General features: G+C 42.2%; 3 protein-coding genes across 5 annotated transcripts; all 3 read right to left on the minus strand.

Annotated features, from left to right (window-relative positions):
- Positions 1-1,753: 1,753 nt before the first annotated feature.
- chadla (chondroadherin-like a) lies at positions 1,754-8,878 on the minus strand. Its single transcript, XM_072369590.1, has 10 exons — positions 8,720-8,878; positions 8,323-8,517; positions 8,083-8,238; positions 7,809-7,954; positions 6,445-6,683; positions 5,895-6,166; positions 3,413-3,749; positions 2,934-3,286; positions 2,363-2,529; positions 1,754-2,181 (listed from the first exon to the last, which is right to left on the minus strand). The coding sequence occupies exons 1-10, from the start codon at positions 8,876-8,878 to the stop codon at positions 1,884-1,886; spliced, it is 2,322 nt and encodes a 773-aa protein (XP_072225691.1). The 3' UTR covers positions 1,754-1,883.
- Positions 8,879-9,589: 711 nt separating this feature from the next.
- Positions 9,590-17,043, minus strand: LOC140273404 (ran GTPase-activating protein 1-like). Of its 2 annotated transcripts, none has more exons than XM_072368950.1 (16): positions 16,953-17,043; positions 16,125-16,244; positions 15,864-15,991; positions 15,558-15,617; positions 15,223-15,402; positions 14,954-15,088; positions 14,531-14,689; positions 13,709-13,822; positions 13,353-13,452; positions 13,113-13,197; positions 11,850-12,012; positions 11,609-11,725; positions 11,310-11,415; positions 11,075-11,163; positions 10,763-10,884; positions 9,590-10,265 (listed from the first exon to the last, which is right to left on the minus strand). In XM_072368950.1, the coding sequence occupies exons 2-16, from the start codon at positions 16,234-16,236 to the stop codon at positions 10,184-10,186; spliced, it is 1,752 nt and encodes a 583-aa protein (XP_072225051.1). In that variant the 5' UTR covers positions 16,237-16,244; positions 16,953-17,043; the 3' UTR covers positions 9,590-10,183. The 2 variants fall into 2 exon arrangements, with proteins under 2 accessions (XP_072225051.1, XP_072225052.1); XM_072368951.1 differs by having other exon boundaries at positions 10,177-10,265; positions 10,721-10,884.
- Positions 17,044-18,364: 1,321 nt separating this feature from the next.
- On the minus strand, positions 18,365-22,230 carry LOC140273053 (THAP domain-containing protein 6). Of its 2 annotated transcripts, none has more exons than XM_072368578.1 (4): positions 22,089-22,230; positions 21,130-21,232; positions 20,887-20,994; positions 18,365-19,832 (listed from the first exon to the last, which is right to left on the minus strand). In XM_072368578.1, exons 1-4 carry the CDS (start codon positions 22,166-22,168, stop codon positions 19,656-19,658), a joined length of 468 nt encoding a protein of 155 aa, XP_072224679.1. In that variant the 5' UTR covers positions 22,169-22,230; the 3' UTR covers positions 18,365-19,655. The 2 variants fall into 2 exon arrangements, with proteins under 2 accessions (XP_072224679.1, XP_072224680.1); XM_072368579.1 differs by having other exon boundaries at positions 21,130-21,322; positions 22,089-22,198.
- Between the last annotated feature and the right edge of the window lie 103 nt (positions 22,231-22,333).

The following is a 22,333-nucleotide window of genomic DNA, read 5'->3' on the forward strand; positions in this document are numbered from 1 at the left end:
TTGTAATTGGGATGAAGTAAATATCTGTAAAGTATTTTAACATAAAATTGTTTGATTGTGTTTAATGAAAAACCCCAAAAATGCAGCGGGTCCACCAGAGCAACAAACATTGCCTGAGTAACAAAAATATGACCAGAACACAAGGGTTAATACATCTGGACACATCTGTCTGCTCTGCTCAAACACATAACCAGGCTCCGTTACCAGAGTGGAGAAAACGCCACAGATAGCCGACGAATTACTATTGCACTGACGGACAATAAATGCAAAAAGAATAGTTAACATCTTAAGGCTTTCCCCGAGGAATCGGCATAGTTTATACGGCAAATAAACAAAAAAATAAGTTACTATTTGTCTTCTGATTCTGTCATATCACTAACATCCCCACCGTCGCCACACAATGCTGGTATGAACAGCGACGCTATTACAGGCAGAACTTCCATTGGCAAAATGGCTACGTTACAAGGAAGTTGAAATACAACTTGGATAAAGTGCCGAGAGGACGGAAGATTAAATTGCATATTGTTTGTCCCACGGTTTAACATTCGGCTTATACATGGCGTTACTTTTATGAGTATTAATCAAGTTTACAAACCTTGTTCCCGTGCTTGTCACAAGTGTATGCGAAGAAAAATATGGCCGACACTCAAAAGCGTTAACCGCGCCCCCTCCGACGTCACGTCACGTGTCCCTTTTGCCCCATTTTTGGCTGTGTTCGGACCTGTGTTCGGACCTTGTTCGGACCTTGTTCGGACCTTGTTCGGACCTCGTTCGGACCTCTTTGATGTCGTTAGGAAAGTGTTCGGACCTTGTTCGGACCTGACAGAATGTGTTCGGAAGTGTTAGGACCTCTGAGGCAGTCCAAAAACCGGCGGGTACGGCCATGGAACCTCTGACGACGCACATGTACATCATATGATTGCAAACCTGACTTAGCACCATTATTGTATGGATGATATTGAATGTAGGCAGGATGCTCTGCAGTGGGCTGAATTTAACATACCACAATGTTTTTAGCTTTTCTAATACCAAACTTCATACCTTGGACTGCCCATCACAAAGGCCTAGATCCATCAATGAAATTTAAAAATGCATTTAAAAGCAATACAGTCTATGATAAAAACAATAGCACCCTGTCACAAAACACCAAGGCCAACACTAAGTTATGTTGCCAGCAGAGAACACTGACCAAGTGGATGAAGCAACTGTGATATCACCCATTGGTTTGTACGCATTCCTAACATCAGAAAACATCAGGGCTTTAGCACTTTAAGGCATTTCCTTATTGGCCTCACGTCTCAGGCCTGGTGTTTATGTCCACCTTTATATACAGCCAAGGGTCAGAAGTAGCAACTCCTATAGGCTGTAAATCCAGATGTTTCCTCTACAGAAAGTGCAGACACACAGTTTTGGTACTTAGGTTTCTATAAGCAAACACAGTAATGTACGTAATCAAGGTTTGGCAAAAAGTTACAGAGGCTGTGGTTTGTTGCTTACAGCTGTTCCTTCCTTCACACTTAGCTTCAACATCATAGGGGTTTGTGTATTTATTAACCAGAGACAGCAGTGATTATTATTCTTGTCAGAGACACAGGATCACTACAGAAGATGTGAAAACAAACACAGTTGTGTGGTACTCGTTACAATAATTGTCTCATCACTCGGTACCACCAAATTTATCAATTCATAGTTCTCATTTTGTGTCGTGTTTATTGTTCATAGCTTGCACAGAGTGCATGAAAATTCTGGGTCGTAGTCTTGAGCATTTTTATTGTTAAAAAAAGGAAAGTAGTATCTTACGCTTTCAAACAGAAAAAATAGACAAATTACCATAATGACACAGTGAACGGCAAATAAAATGACAAAAGTCATTTACTTATGAATTAGGTCTTCTTGTTCTTCATCATTTTTGGCGTCACAGGCTTTCTCTGAGGCTGGTTATTGGGTCGTTGGGCCAATTTGGGCTTTTCTGGTCTGGTTTTCACTTTGGGCAACTTCAGAGAGCTGGCTTTGGATTTCCTCATTTTTTGACGTCTTGGTTCTGCGACAGTCTTATCACCTATAGGAGCAACGTTTTCTGGGCAGGCGGTGAAGACATTAATGTCCCTGACCTGCTGACCTCTGAGCTCAGGAGGTTGACCACAGTTTGCCGTCACCTCCAACCTCACATTCTCCATCCACCTGAGAAAAAGACACAAAGAGACAGAAATAGGCGAACAACTATTAGAATAGTTAAAGTTGCGATCCGAGTACGATGATTTCCAATGAAAAAACAGACTTCCCTACACACTGTGCCATCTTGCTGGAAAATATGTGGTGAAATTTCTGTGTGAAAGCCCTACTTCCTGCTAAATGAGCTGACCTGCGAAGGGGCAGCAGGGCACAGTCACACAGGAGGGGGTTGTCCCGCAGGTCGACCACCTCTAGGCTGGTGAGTGGGCTCAGGTCGGGAAGCTCCTTTAGCTGGTTTCCTCTCACAGTCAGCGCTCTTAGCCCTGGGCCCAGGCCCAGTAATGCATCCTTTGACATCTGGACAGAGGTACAACACAAATCAAATAAAAAAATAAAAACTAAGGTGACAGCTTCTGGTCTATTTCTTGGGATAAAAGGCTGTACAGATTACTTTTAGCAACCCACTAAAAATTTCTTGGTTGAAATCTAGGCAAAATCTGGGCTGAACCTGGTTTAAAGCTAAGGCTTATTGGCTGATACGACTGTTCTCCCTCATCTGTCCCAAAAATTACTTTAAGTCACTTGTTGTTGAAGTTTCTTACATCCTATAATCTTTTCCCAAAGGATGAAAAAATAGAAAATAGACAAAGGAAGAAATAAGGAAAAAATAAATAAATTAAGAGATGAAGGAGAACAATGACACAATAGAAAGGAGACTTAAATGATAAGAGTTGATGGCACCTTAAAAAGATCTCTTGTACCTTTTTCATTCCCATCTGATCCATGTAAAGCCTCTTCAGGCTTTGGGATACGGGCTGAAATGCTTTTGGCCCAACCCAGCCTATTGAGTTCCGAGACAGGTTGAGCTCCTCTAGATTTGGGTTCTCAGGAAGAGCATGGGTAGGAACCTCAGTGAGCAGATTTGAATCCAGGTGAAGAGTTCCGATGAAAGTCGAGTTCAGGGCAGCCCTGGCGATAAAAGTTATGTTGTTGTTGCTCAAGTACAGTTCCGTAAGCGTGGGGGCTACTGAGGACAGCAAACCAGTGGGCTCCAGTTTGGAGATGGCATTTCGCTCCAGGTGCAACACAAACAAATTTGGTAAGAGTGATAGAGCTGCAGGAGAAACAAAAAGAGATAGAGAATATACACGTTTTACGTCATGCTTCATGCGTACATAAAGTTTGTATTCCTGGAACTTCAGCCTACATGCACCAAGGCTAACCATGACCAGACACTGACCTGATCCAGGAAACTGTGCAAGCCGGTTCCCCTCCAGGTGGAGGTAGGTGAGGTTTGGGACGCCAGCAAAGGCTCTGGGGTCCAATGATGTGAGTTCATTGTCAGAAAGATACAAATAAAGCAGGCTTTTCATTCCCTGGAAAGCACCACCTTCAATTTCATGGATTTTGCAAAACTCCAGGTGAAGAGAAACCACCTTGTTGCTGCCGGGGAAGCTGCTGGCAGGGAGAAAGTGGAAATGGTTGTCACGAAGGTCGAGCAGCTGCGTCTTAATGGGGAAGCCTCGCGGGACTTTGGTATGACCCCGACCCTCACATGTGGCATGTTGGGCTTCAGTCTGAGGGTCCAATCACAAAAACACATCTTTATAGAAGTTTAGATGAGTCCTGTGTTCTTATTGTGATCTTGGTTGCTATTGTCCCTCTCTTTCTGTTACCTCACCCACAGCCTAGCCACTATTAGCAATACAAGTTGATAACCGTGCATTCTGCTGTATTTGTACTAGGGCTGGGACTCGATTAAAAAATGTATCTAATTAATTAGAGGCTTTGTAATTAATTAATCAAAATTAACCGCATTTTTAATTGCATATAAATATTTGACCTGAGAACAGTGAAAAGCAATTTTTTTTACATGGATTTTAGTATACCATTGAATAATGACTGAATATATAAGTTTAAGCAACAAAACGGTTTTTTTTTCAAGGTGGTACTAAACCAACTGTGCTCTTATCGACGCTTCCATCCATCCATCCTTTTTTAATTCTATTTATCTGTAATGCTTTTTAATGGACAGGACAGATAAAAAGAGACTGAAAGCAGAAAGAGGGGGAATGACACGCAGTACAAGGCCGTCCGATGCAGGATTCGAACCGGGGTCGACTGCAGTGAGGACTGTAGCCTCTATACACGGGGCGCGCGCACAACCCACCACTACGCAACCGACCACCCTATCCGTCTGTTTTTTTTAAACAAAATTTCCCGTCTACGGGGCCAACCAAAGCGCTCTCATCAGCTTCTTCATTCATGATTGACTATTGTTCACTGTGGTTTGTTGTTGTCTGAAGTCATGAACGATACTTGGTGCTCCAGTATAATCGGTATGCCTGAAACTCATCCAGTTAGAAACGTTCCGCGGTGCAAAAATAAGTGCGATTAAAATGCATACATTTTTTTTAACACATTAATTTTTGTGTAATTAATTCATCTTAATTAACCCGTTAAACTCCTGGCCCTAATTTGTACATACAAACACTGTAACAATATGTTCACAGATTTAAGTTGCACAGTATTGTGTGTGCGACTGATTCAATCAGTGGGTTTACATGATGAGATTAACTCGATTATAGCTATAGTTGGCTTATGGTCCTTATCTGAGCAAGGGTAATTATACTCGGATATATGGAATGAATCGAATTACTGGCACAAAGCATGCAATACCGCAGTACATAGGTAGCGCTGTACCCATTTCAGCTATCGCTAATAGAGCCACTTCTGGTTGACGTCTTCACCACCAACAACAACAAAACTAAGGCACTCGAGAAAGATGGCGAATGAAGAGCAAGATGAAGCTACGTCCCTCTACATTTGTGATGAGCATGGTTATGGCACAAACGCGATGCACATCACGTGGTTTATTTCTTTCTGACAGCGACAACAACAGTGATATCATCTCCTTCGACTTCCGGGTGATGATTGCGGGAAAAAAATCTCGAGCATGCGCAGAACGCTCGATCCGATCCACTGTCGTCTACATGCACGTTCAGTGGGCATTTGGATCGAGTTATCTTGGGGTCTTAATTCGATCGCAAGTAACCTGATCCAATTTCTTGTCACATTAAGCTAAATAAGATGAATAACTCAGTCTTATTGTAAGTTAGCCATAAATCCGATCCGATTGCCCGCATGTAACCGCACTGACTGAGACACGAACTGACAGAACAATGCGCAAATTGGCCATGTTGGATTTTGAAGTTGGGGTTGGTGAGCTTCCTCTGAATTTCCGAGCTGGAAATCGGACTTTAAGAGACACTACAGTTGATTTTTCTTACAGGGAACTTGGAAATTCCAATACCAATTTTTTTCCTGCCCACCGTCACCAAGTGCTTGTTCAAAGGGATTTTGTGGTGATTTTCTCCATGTAAAGTGTGTGAAAATAACTTTTACTGTAAATTGGCATTACATGAATAAAAGCTACTTGGTTTAATAGTCAAGTCTAAGCTGACTTTTTAGAAAATAAGTCTGAAAACACCTTTGACATTTCACAGCTCTGTTGAAAACATCAAGCAGTTGCCCACTATCGTTAGCCTCCATTTGACGTTGTGCTTTAGGCCACCTGGTGGACGCAAGCACAACGCTTAAGCAGGGTTGGCCAACCTTTTTTTGGCTTCCATTTTTTTTCAAGAAAGCAGAAAATGTCAGAAGTGGACAGGATTCAACGAAAGTGAAATACTGCGTCTGTCTCCACGAAAAAACACACTCACATCACATTCACAGTTGATCGGACATGTGGCTGTCTGCTTGGGCTTGGCTGTGGCTGGAACGCTTTTTTTACTCTCCTTCTCTTCCTCCTCCTCCTCCTCCTCCTTCAGAGTCTCACCCCTGCTGCGGCAGCGCAGATCCAGGGAAGTGACTGCCTGCAGCGGCTCATCTGAGAGGTGAGGTGGTCCAGCGCACGCTCCCAGCAGCTTCGCCCCTCCAGCCGTTGCCCACCCCTTCAGGGGCCGCATGAAGCAGTTACAGTAGATCGGGTTGCCTTTAAGATAAATTACTCTTAATCTATGTGTATGATTCAATAGAAAACATTTCCCCACCCTATTTCCTCTTAGCTGGGACATGAGGAAGTCAGGTTACTACACTGGAAAAGTATATTTTCTTCTTGGATGCCACTTAAAGGTCCTGACAAAAATAAACAGCCTGAAATAACATTCTAAACCATGTTTTCATATGAGGGTGAGGTGGAAACCTTAAACCCTCTTAGTGATGAGTGTCAAAGCTTGTGTCAAATACATTTGATGGAGCAGAGAGTTATACCAGTCAGGTTGAGGATGGTTATTTCTTTAGGGCCCGAGAGGGGTTCCAGGTAGCGAAGCTGATTGTGGCTGAGGTCCACGTGGGAGAGGAGGCGGGCTTGGGAGAAAGCCAAGTCTGACAGGTCTTGAAGGGACATGTGGTCGAGGTAGAGGTGTGTAAGCTTTGCCATGGTGACAGATTCTTCCCCGAGGTAGGTCATGGGGTTGTAGCTCATGTCCAGGCGCGTGACCTCAGGGAGTCTTTAAAGGGAGGAAAATGCAAAATGACAAACCCGATCCAACATGCTTTGGTTTGTAGAAACATTACAAACAACTTTAACAGCTAAATGTTAAAGTTCACGACGGTACAGCATTGCTTAGATTTGTAAAATTGCATCTGAACAAACCACGAGACTTCTGAAACAATGGGCCTAATGCAAGAACCGTTCCTACGAACAGATTTGTTCTTAAGTCGTGCGTACGAGTTACTTAAGAGAATTTGCGCATTCACTGATGTTTTCATATTTTTATAGTATTTATATAGTTTTCTTTCAGGTACGAACATAATTTAGAAAATGGATGGATGGATATAACAAGGCCAATGCCTTGGCTGGACAGCCAAACATAATCGGAGCTCTGTACTGCATATATGCGTAAAAGCACCAGTGCCGTTGTCGTGCGCAGTGAGCTTTAGGCCTGGTGTGATTTTCCTTTATGGATCTCTGAAAGCAGAACTTCAATCTCATAGCCCGTAAAGTTCTTCTTTTTGCGCCTTGATGCCATTCTCATGACTCAACACTTCCTGGCACAGGAGAGAGGACGCGTAGCCTTATATGGTATTATTTTGGGCGTGGTGTATGGAAATTTACTATCCTCGTGCACGTGCACTTAAATACGCACGAGTGGCATTTATCAGTTACGCAGGTCGTTTTTTGTCGAATTTTGAGAGCGTTTGTTGAATCTGACTTGGCGTGTTCGCACGAGACCTTCTTACAAAAAAAGTGAGAAAAATTTAGAATAAAATACGAAAAGGTTCTTGCATGAGGCCCAGTGTTCTTTGTGGGTTCCGCTGAAGTCGTTGGAAAAAAAATATGAACTCCTACTTTCTTTTTCACACGACAATACCTGTATCAATACACTCATAAAATAAATACACCCTCAGGGGTCAAAAAGCAGCTCTGGATTCACGGTGTGATTTAGTCTCAAATTATTCAAATAACGGGAAATGTGTTTACCATCAGTCTATGTGTCACTAATCTACATACAACAATCTAAAAAAAGATATTTGTTAGTTATTTATATTTCTAATATGCCACAAGCTCTTTATTAGAACATTAAGGCTGCACATGTCTGTAAGAAGGCTCAGAGTCTGTAAGATCGTCCCACCTCGTCATTGTCTGCGTGGGGAAGAACTGCAGCTCATTGTGATCCAGGCTCAGGCGGGTGAGGGTGAACAGTCCACCGAATGCTTCAGGTGCCAGGTTGTTCAGGGTGTTATGACTAAGACGAAGCCACTTGATGTTTTGCAAGCCCTGAAAGAGGAGTTTGATCACTGCAGAGTTATATTCGTAACAGCGTGAGTGTGCGGCAGCTTCTTCTATCTGTCGCCGTCAGTCATTCATTGGTGATTAATCCTAACCCTAAGTTTCTGACCACGTACTTGGAAGGCCATGTTGGGGATGTAAACTAACTGGTTGTGGGTGAGGCCCAGCATGTTGAGGAAGCCGAGCTGCGTGAAGGCTCCAGGCTGGATCTCTTCGATAAGATTACGGTCCAGATGCAGCTCCTTCAAGGACGAGAGGCCATCAAAAGATTCCTGCAACAGTCAAAGAATAAAATAAAATAAGTTGATTCAATTAAAAAAGAAAAAGCAGCGTTTGTCTTTGCTCACTGATATTACCTGGTAAAGAATGTCAATCTTATTATGGGCTAAGTTTAGGGACACCAGACGGCCAAGGGCCCGGAAGGCGCCCTCCTTTACTTGGACGATGTTGCAGCGCTGCAGGTTGAGGTGGGTGAGGTAAGGTGTGTGCGTAAACGCCCCCCTGGGGAGCATCTGCAGGTTGTTATTTCTCAGGTCAAGTCTTACTGTAATCTGGAAGAGAGACCAGACCATAACTGAGGCAATTTTACAGTCAGGAGGGAGCGAACGTGGAAAAACTGAATGAAAGCACGAACAACCACACGCATTTATCCGTGTGGAATATTAATGTTTGAAAGTGGTCCTTCTGGCAAAATGTGTCATTTATCAGAGGTTCAAATAAAAAGCTTTCATTCAAACGGTTTGAATTCCTCACCTCGTCTATAGTGGGGGGGATATCCGTGAGGTTCTTGCCAACACAGCCTACGGTGAGTTTGGTGTTGTCACAGCTGCACTCTTTGGGACATTTTCTTGCTTTAGCAGGTGAGCTGAACGTTAATGTGAGCAGAAAGACTGCGGCGGAGATGATCTGCATCTGGGTGGGTAAAATGTGTAAGAAGCAAGTCAGAGCTTTGGATTTTATTGCAGAAAGTTTAGCCTGGACACGACGTTTTTAAAAAATGATTTCTTAAGCGTGTTTGGGATGCTATAGAAGCATGTAAATGCGATGATCAAATGTTGTATTCGCCACTTATGCGTCAGCTCATCAAATAAAAAATGCTTTCAAGAAAAGATCCGAAACATCTAAAAAGAGATTGAAATAAAAAACAAAACACTCAGCTTACCTTCAAGCTATATCGCTGGTAAAATGAGATTGATCTGAGAATCTGCACAATCCAGGTTTCAGTTATCTGCAGAGGGCTTCATTTCACTGTGAGCGGGCCCAGTCTTACAAGCTGTGGTCCAGCAGGCTAACAAACAAGGCTTTGGTAAATTCTTTGGCGGTGACCCCCCTGATCCCTCTTCTTCTCTGCAAATTAACACACTGGCTTTACATTTCCAGAAATTTTGCTGTAAAGTCAGGGCTTTTAACTTCTCCTCCTCTAAACCGGCACCAACAAAACGAAGCTCTGTCTGCTGCAATTAAAACACACTTGAACACATTTTCAGCTGCTTTAAGCTGGTGTTTTACTCAGTTTTCATGCAGTCATTTTTAGATCAACGCCTCAACGATTTGTATTTATTCTTTTCAAATGAGAGTTCCTGTATTCAAAGACTGAAAGTCCAAAAAACACTGCAGCCTGCATCACGAAAAGGCAGAAAATACATCAGTTTATTTAATCCCTTTTGATTGTTTTAACTTTACAACCATGGTCAATAGATATTTCCATTACACCATTGTTTGACCGCTTTTTTTTTTTTGTAAATTCAGTAAACATTTAATATAAAACAAGAGAATGGTAAAGGTAGATATGATACAGAGCAACACACAAAAGCTGAGCCTTCGGAGTCCAGATTACTCCCAGTCAGAGCCTTTTTTTCTAGTTTGCAGCAAAGCGTGTGATCCGTGATTCAGGCAATGAGGTGTCAATAACCAGGAGATTTCAGGTCATGTGGAGGGCAAAGCCCCGAGCCGTCAGTGCTGTCCTGTGGATTCGAATAGTGTACACCAAGGGCATTCAAGTCGAGTCCAAACAAAGGTTTAAAAAAAAAAAGAAAAAAAAAGAAAAAGCAACTCAGTAATTTATGATATTCAGCAGTGACACTGTAAATTGTGCCTGAGCGGAGACCCTCTCATCAAGTGCCACTTTAATTTCATTATTTGAAATGAGGGTCCACGTGTGTTGGTTTCCAAAGGTCCATCAGTGATCAAAGTTCAGTCTGTGTGCGAGCAGATGCCTCAGCTCTGAGAGTGGACTCTCTGCAGTGTTGACTGAAGGCTGTTTCTGGCATTTCCACATGACTCCAGCGCCTTGTTGCCCCTGTGGATGAAGTTATTTCAGTTACCTGACTGCTGACTTTGCATCTTTTTTGAATTACGCGTTTGGCAATATTCTGGATAATTTGACTTAAAAAAACAAACAAAAAAACACTTTTCAACACATCTCAAGAGACACACCCAAATCATCAGTGATTAGACCCTAATAAGGCTAATTGCGCTCTGTGATGGCACAACAGTTGGCAAACCCCATCACTGAGCACTGAGGATTGCATTTAATCCTGAATTCATCCCACATAAATCTGAATTGGAGTCCAATGAAGGACCTTTATCATAACTATGCGAGTTTGTTGCGCTGATAAACACGCTGACTTGCTCCATGATTGTGGAAACTTCAATCAGAGCTGAAATTGAACCCTCCCTTACACTAAAATGAGGCATCACCTGGAGTGTGTGGACCACCATCGAAGAAAGGACAGTAATCACTGCATTTTGTACCTGGAAGCTGCCTCCTCACTGGTTCATTCATCACGTCCTTACCGGGACATGAAGGCCTCGAGTACAGCTACATTCTCTTTGGGGAAGTAGTCCTGTCGAACAACGTGCTCCAAGGCGTGGAGGTGGCCAGGGACCACGAGCACAGGCTTGATCTTATCCTCACTCTGAGCAGCACAGAGGACAGGACAAACGGACAGATTGACATGAGTGAGGACGCAGAGGCGACAGGAGCATTGGAAACAATGGAAAGTTCAATAAAGGAGTTAACATGATAAATGCACAGAGGCATCAGTAAGCGACAAACCTATATTTGTACCCTTACAAACCCTACAGACCTGTCCGAATATAGATTACCTTGATAAGTCCGAGCAGCACCAACAAAGATGATACGAAGCTGTAGCCTTGGAAGGAAGGATTGGTGAAGGCTTTATTCAGAAGGGTATCTGAGAGAGTAGAAAAAAAAAACCGGAATTCAAACTTTGTCAACAAAATGGAAGACAATCATTTAATTTATATGTAAAAAATTAACAGAAGGCCTGCCAACAGCAAACTGCCTTAATGAGACGTGAATACACTGAAAGTATCTTACCAATGGTGTCCAACACTGCATTTTTAACATCATTGTTCTCCTCCTTGTACACGGATGCAATCTTAAGGAAAGCTTCTGCTGTTTTTGTAGCGTCCGTCACATCCACCTTCACACACGGAAGACAATAAAAAAAGAAAGGCCAAACTGCTTTACGCATGAAAGCAACATATGAATCAATCTATCCTCCATTTGTATCGTGTAACTTATTAAATGTTCCCAACTATACCCCAAGACAACGCGGTTGAATGTGGTTATGTGAAAACTGGAGCTGCTGTGCGTGTGGTCATCTCTTTGGTTACCTGCTCCTGGACCAGCAACGCTCTCTTGGCGCCCAGTTTGAGCAGTTTGTCAGGAGACGGAAAGCTGAGGAAGGAGGCGACTTCTGGTGGTCGGGGTGCTGATGTAGGAGTGGACAGCTGGAAGGGGAAGAGAGGGGAAAAAAACGCTAAGTGAACCACAACAACAAGCAAACGTGTGCACCATGGACCTTCTAGATTTGGAGCATCGGGATTTTTCCATTTTTAGTTCACCGTTGCTGACCTTGTTGCTACAGCTTTCTTCCTCCTCCTCCTCCTCTTCTTCATCCTCTTCCTCCTCTACTTCCTCTTCATCCACATCCTCCTCATCTTCTTCGTCGTCATCATCATCATCGTCGTCGTCGTCATCATCATCATCCTCATCATCTGGCTCACCCTCATCATCACTGAGGAAAAAAAAAATCAAGCACAAAGAAAAGCATTCTGGGATGAGACGCATCAATGACTTAAATTAAGTCAGAAGGGGCTGATTTGACAGAGGATGTGGCGGCCGCCTTAGCCGCAGTCTTAACAGTGAGAGGCAAAGTTCATGCTCTGCCCGTTGAATTACATGGATATATGCACACAAACATTGAAACCGCATAAGGGATCATAATGTGGGCGTGAATAACTAATCAGTCTACACAACAGAGCCATGTTTGGTGTATCCTGAATTTCTGTAGACGACCACAAATGCAGGGAGAAAGGAATTTTCCCCAAAACAACAGATTACAGCATGATTAGATTGTGTCTTGTTTTCCCATCAGACTTTTGTCTTAATATCTTCATTAACACTGTTGAAGACAACAGTTTGTAACACGCTCTAAAATACTGATGGGTCTTTATGCAAACCTGAATTTATGAATGGAGATAAAAACAGGAGTAAAACACGATCTAACAGGCCAGCTGACTTTACTAAAACAGCAAACAACATCAATAAATGTAGCTGCAAACAGTGTTTATGAATTTAGCTGCAAAGTGTGATCAGTAATGCATCTTTATGTGGAGCGCTGGGTGCCGTTACATTGACAACATGACACGGAGCTCACGAGTTTGCACTGCTGCTTCGACTTCAACTTCACAGCCACGTTGAAGCTCAGGTTTTTACTGAAGTAAGCCGACTCAAAGCTACACTGATTCTGGACTTTTAAACGCGGCGGTTGGAACGTCTTGGTTAGTCTCCGTAATCCTGCCCCAGTGCTGATATAAGCACTTTCTTGCTATGGCTTAGCAAAGACTGGGAGCTAGTGTGGCGCCAGTTTCTCAGTACTGAGACCGTTTTGGTGGGAAAAATCTCTACAGTACAACCACTGTGTGTGACTGTGAACAATCCCTTTGCTTGAGTTTGTGTCTTAAAATTAAACGGATTTAAATGAGACAAGAAAGACACAAATGATTGCGCGAGTCCAACTGAAACGTGACCTTTAAAATGCATTTAAATATGTTAGTCTGACCAAAATCACACAAAATTGAGCTTCTGAAAACTAGACTAGCACACCCAGATTACCTTAATGATCCCAGAAGGCCACCCTGGTTCACGCTTTCCATGGCATCTTTCACAGCTTTGCAGCCATCCTCTCCTAGACAGTTACCTGAAAACCAATAAAAAACAGTATGATCAAATTCATCGATAGAAATGCTTCAAAACAAATGCGTGTCATTTTGAAAAGGAAAGCAGCCATTTTCACTAAATCTCTATGATTAGTAAACACATGACAAGCAGAGCTGCCGCTGCCCAGATGTGTACCATTCAGGTCCAGTTTCTCCAGCTGGTCTTTGTTTTTTACAGCCTGCGCCACAGCCAGAGCAGCTTCCTCTGTGATTTCACCGTACGACAGATTGAGTTCCTGTTAAACGGAACAAAAAGAAAATGTCGCATCACATAATAGAACCGTGTTGCACTCAATCACAGAGGTAAAAAACCCAACTAAGATCCAATAAAGGCTTTTTAAAAATGAATCCAGCATTACAGCCATGTGGTTAAGATGCTGTCAGGTTGTTCCCACACACAGCCTTCTAACATTAACGCTGCCACAGGTTAACAATCGCACGTCATTGCAACAAATTCTAATCTTGAAAGACAGACACAGCTCTGGTCCGTACCTTAAGGATCGGTAGCCCCTCTGACACACTTTCTGCAATCGCTTTAGCTCCTGCTGGTCGTACCAGACAGTCTCCGAAGTTGATAACCTGGATGCTGCGCAGGTGTTTCAGGGTCTGTGAGAACACACACACAGCATGTAAAACTGATTGCTATGAATTCATTTTTCAAAGAAAGCTTACATCTCAGTGGGCGTAATGATCCATTTTGATATCATGCTAAAACTTTTAAGTTGATCTCCAGCGGTGATATATGCCTAAAGAAAAAAAACCTTTCGAGAGAATTAGACAGAACCGTAGAGCAAGAACTCGCTTCAGGCCAAAACGTGAGGGACGACGTTCCTTAGGTGTGCTCATTCTTTATTTCAGCTCAGTCTGTGTTGTCTTTTAGTATAATCTCTGGTTGCGTTAGCTCCTTCGCTCTTCTACGTTGCACCTTGTCTGTTTGTGTAACAGAGAAGTGTAGAGTAGGGGAAACATCTATTCAAGTTGACAACAATGGTACCAAAGACTGATCCCAGACCGATTTATCTGAGAACAAAGGCGATACTGCAAAGCTACAGGCTGCTGGTTGAAGGGAGGCTTACTAAAGCCAGAGAACTGGCAGCTCTACTCTGACAACTGAAAAATAACTCGTATGAAGAGGAGTGTTGTTTGTCCACTGATGGGTCAAAACATATTTTGCAGTCTAAGCCATGAACAACTCCTGCAGAGTTTGAGTAAAACTCTTGCATCTACCCGTGAATGTACTTATCAAGATCATATCACTTATCAGAATGAGAATGAAAATATGCCCACTTGACCGTAATGTCTGCGTTTCTGTACCTGAGCCATGGCGATAGCCCCCCTCTCGGTAAAGGTGTTGTCATTGAGGTTGAGAACTCTGAGTCCTGGGTTGTGCTGCATGGCTGAGGCCAAGGCTGTCACGCCTTGGTGATTTATGCCATTCTGGGGCATGTGAACCTCCTCCAAGCTGCCCATCAACTGGGAACACAGACCACAATAGTATGATTACCCTTCTTACACAGCAACAAAGAGAATGCTAAAAACCGGCTGTTACATGGGGAAGACTGACAGTGGTCACTCCGTTTGACAATATGAGCTACATACATATAAAATGCCTTGAGACAGTTGTAAATTGGGTTCAGGAAGCCTAAATGGGGTTAACCTCACAACACTTTGGAGATACAAGTTCAACATTCCTGCGAGAATACTTTGTCTAAGCCAAAAGAGTAGACTAATCTGTACCTGGAAGGCTTGAGCAAGGGCAGTGGCTCCATCATTTTCTAGACGGTTCCTCCCTGCAACAAACACCTTCAGACTGAGCGGGGTGCCCACTGTGCTGGATTTTTTATGACAGTAGGTCAACGAAGCTGCCAAGATCTGAGGAGTAAAAAAACAAACCATATGTGGATGCACAAATGTTATTCATTGAGATCTTCAAAGGATTTGTACACTTGTACAATTTAGTCTCTTTGTACGATTATCCCTGAAATGCAGTTGTCATGTATCATCACCTTGCCACCTCCGACGCCCATGCCGCAGTTGTTGAGCCGCAACTCTTGCAACGTGTAGCAGGAGTTGCTCTTGAGCAGCTTCTCGATGCCCCTCACTCCATCTGGTCCAAACGCATTGTCGCTGAGGTCTAAAACAGTTAGCCGGGCACCCGCCAGCATCAGGGCGTCACCCAGTGAATTCTAACACGCACGCAAAGAGAGAAACACAAAAAGCCATTTTCGGGTAAGGAAGGTCGAAACAAGCCAAGCAGAGCGTTGGCTGTTTTCAGGTTGTTCTGATTGAGAGCTTAAATATGACTGAACGTAGATTAAGTGAAGTGGAACTGGTGCATTACCAGGGCAGCTGGGATCTCAGAGCGCAGGCGACCAGTGAACATGTCACTCCAATAGCAGCGCTGAAAGTGAGAATATACATATGAACCATGTCAGGACAGGTCAAGACACAATCTTGATTACATTTCATTATAATCAAAAACAAAAACAAACTACAAAGCTGTTAACCACACTTGTGACATTCATCAGGGAATATTTATTATTATTTTAAAAAAAAGTTACACTTCCTGGATATAATAGTATAAACTTGATGAACATGACCACAATATTTAAAGCTAAAAGGATCAAAAACAGAATAAACTTCAAACCTTCAATTCGCCCTTATTCTCGAGGGCCTTGGCAATGGCTTGCGCTGCCTCCACACCTATGGTGTTTCCCTCCAGCCTGAGAGCCTGTAAACCCTCAACGTCCTGGATCTCTTTCACCATCTCCTCCACTGCAGAAGCAGCACAGGGTGAGCAGTTCAATGTTGACATTAGAGTATAAGGAGTTAAGTCATAAATAAATTTTAAAAAAAGATCAATCCAGATCAAGGATTTGGACTTCTCCAACTGACAGCTTTCACGTACCTGACTGGGCATCATCCAGCTTTCTTCCCTGACCTTTGTAACTCAGCTCTCCATCCTCTACTCCAGTCTTGGCCAGAGAGTCAGCCAACTGTGCAACAATGTCTGTCGCCATTGGGGTACCTGAGGACCAACAAGATTTACTTGTCATTCTGCTTCACAACGAACCGTGATGTCTACATCTTCTTTGTCCTGAGACACAATTGGCGTCCACTCCCACTCATTGTAAACAAAAATGTTGCTATTGTTGGATGCTAATTGGAGTAATTTAAAATTTAGAATTTTCTAGGTTGGGAACCAATATTGGACCTCCTAAATGAAAATGTTGAGAATAACTTCAATGATTCTTTTTAAAATGGTACGTGCACGTTCAACACAATAGGCCAGTCAACGGGGTGGCATCCACGTTAATTAGGACAAAGTTGTTTTGGGGTATAATTCCCATTGAAAATAACTGACGGCTAGCATTAGCTGACGTCTGCTAACTTCGTGCTAACACACCAATGGGCACCATGACAACTGTTGACTCAGCAACACACGGCACGCATATTGAATATATAACAAACGAAGCGACTTGTTTCAGGGTTAATGCTCCCAACCTTTAACTGGCTCTTTGGTTATGAGTTTACTAAGTAAAAAAAACTTAAGTTAGCTCGCTAGCTCGGGTGCATTTCACGTGAAACAGAGCGTGGCCGTAACTCGGCCCGTTTACAGAACTGTTAACGGTCACTGCTGTCGGACCTCAGTTTAAAGCAGCCTTCGTGAACACTCTAGCCCACAAATTAGCCAAACATACGTCTCAGCGGTAAACAAAAATAGCATTGTCATTACCACAACAGTACTGTGACGATTAAATCCAGTCCAGTGACACACTCCCGCTCGTCTCCGGCGTTCAAAACCAAAGTCTAGTAGCACATTACCCGGCTTGATGACCGCAGACCAAGCGGCCAAGGGACTTGTAGTTCAGTTAGACTACAACGGTGCGTTCAAAGGCTTCACCAAAGCGCCCATTCACTAAAAAAATAAAAAGCTTCCACTTTTTTGTCGCTTTGTCTTGCCATGAAAAATGTAAACTAAATGGACCTTTTGTTTTTGTTCCAAACTGCTGTATCGTAGTCATCCTGATACATAACAAGTGGATCATAATCCCCTAGACTGCAGAAAGGAACAAAGCCACAGCAAGTTATAACTAAGTCTAATGTCTTAAATTTAAGATTTGTTAAGTACTGTAGATCCTTAACATTTTTATAATATAGAGCATTTGAGTCTCCAGCTTACAAAACTTACCTCATGAAATATTTTACCTCTTTTTTTTCTTCCACAGTGATGTTTCTAAAGTTTTCTGTTTGTTTTGAAAAAGACTGTCTGGTGAAATCTGCATAATGACTGACACAAAGAACACAAATGAATCACCTAGAAAGATTTTCAATGAGATTTTTCTACCTGTCTGAATAAAAAAAATCACCTTTATTTCTAATTACGTAAAATGAACATGATTTGATTGTAAATGATTAATCTGGATTTTTTCTGAGGTTGTTGATATAGCAGTGTAGGGTGCTAACGTGAGCCACAATGTCCTTGGGTTAAAATCACTTATGACTTATGAAATGAGAATCCATACAGTGACCAATAATACAAAATCATTTCTAAGTGAATATATACATAAAGGCACACAATATGTAGAGTGAGGTTAGCTGCAGTGAGGCTGTTGTTAAGGATGTGCGTAACCACCGGGACAATAATCTGTCCCATTACAACCTGGAGTGAGGAGAGAATCTATGACGTCTTTAATAACGCTCAGTTGTTTTATTATCTGCTCCTCTGAGAGGAAGATTAGTGATCTTAGAGCAAGTGCTACTGATGGTCATCAGCTGTTTTTTTTATTTTGAATTTTTAGATCACCAAAAGAAGCAAAGAAGTATGAGAGTTTAGATCTGGCATGTTTCAAAGACAAAGGAACATGTTTTCCCATTCTACTTTGGTGTAATAAAGTCCAGCCACTGCCAGGAATGACTGTCCCATGGTCATTACGCGAAGCAAACAAAGGATTTATTATTTACTGGGTCAGTTTAACACTTAGGCCTACAGAAAGCATCACCTCGTAAGTTCCCTCTGCTGACTTGACAGACACTAGTCCCTTTTGGAAAAAAACTGAATGAAAAAAAGTACTATTCTGACACAAATGTTGTCATATCACTTTTTTATTTCTGCTGGAGTGCAACATTTTCTGGATAAGATACAAAGGCTTACAGAATCTGATTTTATGCCATCACAGTCATAAATGGAACATCCCTGGTTTCCAAACTAGAGGAAAACACACCAACTTCCTCCTTCAACCAGCTTGTGTCATCTTCATCTGGCACTTGCTGGAGCCTGCAGTACAGCAACTATTTATTCATAGTAATTTAACTGTTTAATATACTTTTCTATCTACATGGTAGATGTTCTTTATGCATGTTTACCTAGAGTGTGTTTGTGTAAGCGCATTCCTTCATGACAGGGGAGGTATCTGGATTTGTTTCAAGAGACGGATTCGATTTACAACCTCAAGCAAATGGAAGTGGCTAATCTTCCCCTAAAAACATGTTGTAAAACCTCTTGGTTCTGAAGTTCTTAAGTGCTCACTGATTCCGTTCTTCAGTATCAGTAATCTTCAGTAATCTGTCTGTTTCCTTTGTGAAGCTTAAAATAAATAAAGATTTAATTCTGAGCTTTACAATCTTCGTCTGTTTCAGATTTTCACCGACCCAGGAAGTAGTCAGGATTGTTCCGCCAGGAGTGTCGCATAACTCAATTGGGAAGCAGGCGCCCTCCATGAAGGGGCTGTTGTTCCTCAACCCTTTGCTGCATGACTTCCCCCCACTCTGTCCTCTTTCCTGTCTACCTACTATCAAGTAAAGGCCACTTGCACCCAAAACCTTAAAAAAAAAAAAATCTTTAAAAATATTGGTTCCCCAAATAGTCTACATACAAGCTAACTGACCTCGCCTTTCTGAGCGGGCAGGTGGCACGCTGCAGGTTCAGAGGTGAAATTAGTTTGCCCATTATGTCTTATAACACCTTTAAAACAAAACCATACAAGAAACCCCAAACATATTGACATGTTAACAAGGTGAAAAAGTTGACATTGAGCGAACAGGGAGAGGGAGAATAATGGCATGTGCATAAAAAAATACTACTGCATGGTTTTAAGCATTTAACCCTTCATCACACCACCATTGACTAAGCACAAATACACACCTTTTCTTTGAAAAGTCATGAAAAGATCCTTTTGAGACTCAATTACTTTAAAGTGCTTACATTGCCCAACTAAATTTCTTTGTGTTCAAAAAATATCTTTCAGGGCAAAGTCGATTAAACACAAGCAGGAAACACCTGATCATCATCAGCCATTGCCATTGGTTGTTGTTGTCCTATGTGCTAATTGCAGTCAACAAGGCGAATCCGTGCATCCCAACTCGGAAGTGTAAACGTGTGCACAACCTCAGAGTGGTGTATTCATTTAACCTGAGTAAAACTTTGTTACGTCTCCATTTATGCAACTTCCTTTCTCTGAAGTTCTTCCAGAAGACAGCGCACTGTGTTCTTGGCCCTGCGCTCTTTATCCTTTAAATTTCTCTTATCTCGCTCCAGACTCTCCACCCGTGCCAAAGCGTCGTTGAGTTTGGCCTTTAATCCGCTGAAAGATGCAGGCAATGCGTAAGAATGGTCCTAGAAGAGGGAAGGAAGGAAATGTTTTTTGGAATGTTCACATTTCATTCACAGGGGCTTACATGCACAGCTTATAGGACGTATAATACACTGGCCCGATGTATTATTCTCACAGAATCTCAATCTTTTGTGAGACACGTATTCTACAGCGGTCTGCTCAAAGAGGAGACAAAGAGTGCCACATGAGGGATTAGGTAATGCCCTTTTAATATTTCTTGTGGTTATACCCATCAAAAGGCATCAACAACTGCTTTTTGACTAGCTGGAAGTCAAAGATAAAAACATGCTTAATTTCACACTGGTCAAAATATCTACTACTGATAAGAAGTTTCTTTTATAGTGACAGTAGAAAATTTTTTTAATTTCATCACGACATCATGAAAAACAGAAATCATTTAAATAAACCAACCAGTCTCTTTCCTTCCTGGTCAGTGCTCATTTGGAGCGGTATTGCCCCAAACCAGCAGCTGTTGAGACTGCATGACATTGTCCAGGCGGTTCAGTCCGCTTTTAAAAGTGCAGTGTAGATCATTCGGCATTCCCCGAATGATCCTGGTGTGAAAGTGCCCTTAAGGTCCCACCACAGCATTTAAATGAGGTTGAGGTCTAGACCCGACTTGACGATTTCAACACCTTGAGACCTGAAACAAGTCCAACTATTTGTCTTTGTCTATTAGTCTTTTTCTAATTGTACTGTCATGAACTTTAACATGGTAATTGAGGCCTGTGGAGTCTGAGATGTAGCTCTTGGGTTTTTTGTAGTTTCTCTGATCATTGTAGTCTGACTTTGAAGTGAACTTGAAACCCCCATTTATAATCAATGATATCTCTCCATCAGTTTTATATATACTGTTCTCTGAGTGTCTTAATTAAAAGGTAAAAATGTCAGTTCTATTAGTGACAATTAAACTGCTTCTTGAAAGTCTTCCTGATCAACTTATAAAGGGAATTGTGAGAGACAGATAAAGAAGAAAATGGTGACAGTGAGGTTTAAACGTGACCGTGGGACTTAATTCGCTCAGGTTTTAGGGGCATAACTAGAACAAATACTCACGTCACTAGTGTCTAGGTTTAGTTTAGTTTCTTGGGAATGCAGAGACGACTTGACTGTCAGACCCTCCTCAGCCTTCTTTGAGGTTCGTGTTGTCCTGGGTGTCACTTCCTGAAGGAGAAGAGTTTCAGGTTATTTTAAGGTTACATAATACCAATGCATCTTTGATCCAGAAACACTGAGAAAGACCAGCAGAGCGGGACACGCAGTGATGATCAAATCCCTTTAGCACGGTGGTCCACCTACTCTTCGAAGATGGCTCGGGAAATTGAAGACAGCTGGTCTAGTTCCATCTCTCAGCCTGACAGTCTGACCGGTCCTGTCAAAGTCCTCAGGCTTGAAGTGCTCACTGCAGAGTAGGGAGGACTCGCTGGCGGAGAAACCTTTTCTCCTTAAAGCTATTTCCCACTGCCGCCTCACCTTGGTTTCTTTGGGAAACCTTCAAAGTGTGAGAAACGTTAGTTTGGAAGCTAGATATTCATATCCACAACATATCAATCAACTAGCTTCGTAGTATAAACAAGTTGAATCTCATAATTTTCCCCCCTTTTTTTAATCCTTTTATCAATATGACTGAAGAAATTGCTCTTAGTGTCCTTTCCAGTGAAAAGCAAACGACCAAGATGTGTGTTAAATCAGACCTTATATGTTCCAGAACTCACACGAAACACATATGTGTAGAGTTTTTCTAGCCTTGTTGCTGTAACAGGATTGAATACATATGTTTTCAAAGTTTTTGTTTTAAAAAAAAGTAGCGTTTTCTCCATAAAACTGCCACTTGTGCAAATAGAATTTGGCCAGAGTTATCAATAAAATGAATTATTAAAAGCATCAACTTTCAAACAAAGATCTCTCCGTAAACTTTTTCAATACCAAGAGTGACAAACGATATCAGGCATGCTGAGCACTGAAAAAGGTACAGTTTGTAATTACATCGACTTTAAATTTCTTATAGAAATACTTGGTGGAACGTTTTGTGTCTAAAAAGAAATCCTTTAAAAAAAATATTAGTAATAAAATACTTATGAGGCAGTGAGTTAGCCATAACCAAGTGGATATTCCTGACAAACTTATTCCAGCGAATAACATTAATATCTCAGATACTTGCTGCTAGCTTTTTATTGCCGGACTAATGTGGCCAACGAATAAACTTCACAAAGTTTTGAAGTGATCAAATACAACCGGGAACAGCTGTTCGTGCTTACTTGTGAAAGGTAATTCCTCTTAATCTGGTTTGAAAGGTGTGACGGTTTCTGCAGCCCCAAGCGGCACAAGAACCAGGCATCTTTTCACCTTTCAGCCCTCTAATACGTTGCCACGGCCAACATGGCGACGCCGTTGACGTACGAACCAGCAGCCATTGCGGCGTCAGTCACGTGACCCATCAACGCGGTCCGACGGCGATGCGGACGCGAACGCGAACGCTGTGACGTAGGCCTCTGTTTTGTCA

This window comes from Leuresthes tenuis, unplaced genomic scaffold (assembly GCF_036924035.1).
Source record: "Leuresthes tenuis unplaced genomic scaffold, fLeuTen1.0.hap1 SCAF_17, whole genome shotgun sequence".
NCBI classification, from domain to species: Eukaryota; Metazoa; Chordata; class Actinopteri; order Atheriniformes; family Atherinopsidae; genus Leuresthes; species Leuresthes tenuis.

Excerpts from the sequence above, each read along its gene's own strand:
- chadla (XM_072369590.1), bottom strand. The coding sequence starts at position 8,878 with ATGCAGATCATCTCCGCCGCAGTCTTTCTGCTCACATTAACGTTCAGC. Across the intron at positions 8,518-8,719 it reads TCCCCCCCACTATAGACGAG|ATTACAGTAAGACTTGACCT; the intron begins GTGAGGAATTCA and ends TCTCTCTTCCAG. Across the intron at positions 8,239-8,322 it reads AGATTGACATTCTTTACCAG|GAATCTTTTGATGGCCTCTC; the intron begins GTAATATCAGTG and ends TGACTGTTGCAG.
- LOC140273404 (XM_072368950.1), bottom strand. The coding sequence starts at position 16,236 with ATGGCGACAGACATTGTTGCACAGTTGGCTGACTCTCTGGCCAAGACT. Across the intron at positions 15,992-16,124 it reads GCTGGATGATGCCCAGTCAG|TGGAGGAGATGGTGAAAGAG; the intron begins GTACGTGAAAGC and ends CTGCTTCTGCAG. Across the intron at positions 13,453-13,708 it reads AGGGGCTACCGATCCTTAAG|GAACTCAATCTGTCGTACGG; the intron begins GTACGGACCAGA and ends TCCGTTTAACAG.
- LOC140273053 (XM_072368579.1), bottom strand. The coding sequence starts at position 22,168 with ATGCCTGGTTCTTGTGCCGCTTGGGGCTGCAGAAACCGTCACACCTTT. Across the intron at positions 20,995-21,129 it reads TCCCGAGCCATCTTCGAAGA|GAAGTGACACCCAGGACAAC; the intron begins GTAGGTGGACCA and ends CTTCTCCTTCAG. Across the intron at positions 19,833-20,886 it reads TAAACCTAGACACTAGTGAC|GACCATTCTTACGCATTGCC; the intron begins GTGAGTATTTGT and ends TCCCTCTTCTAG.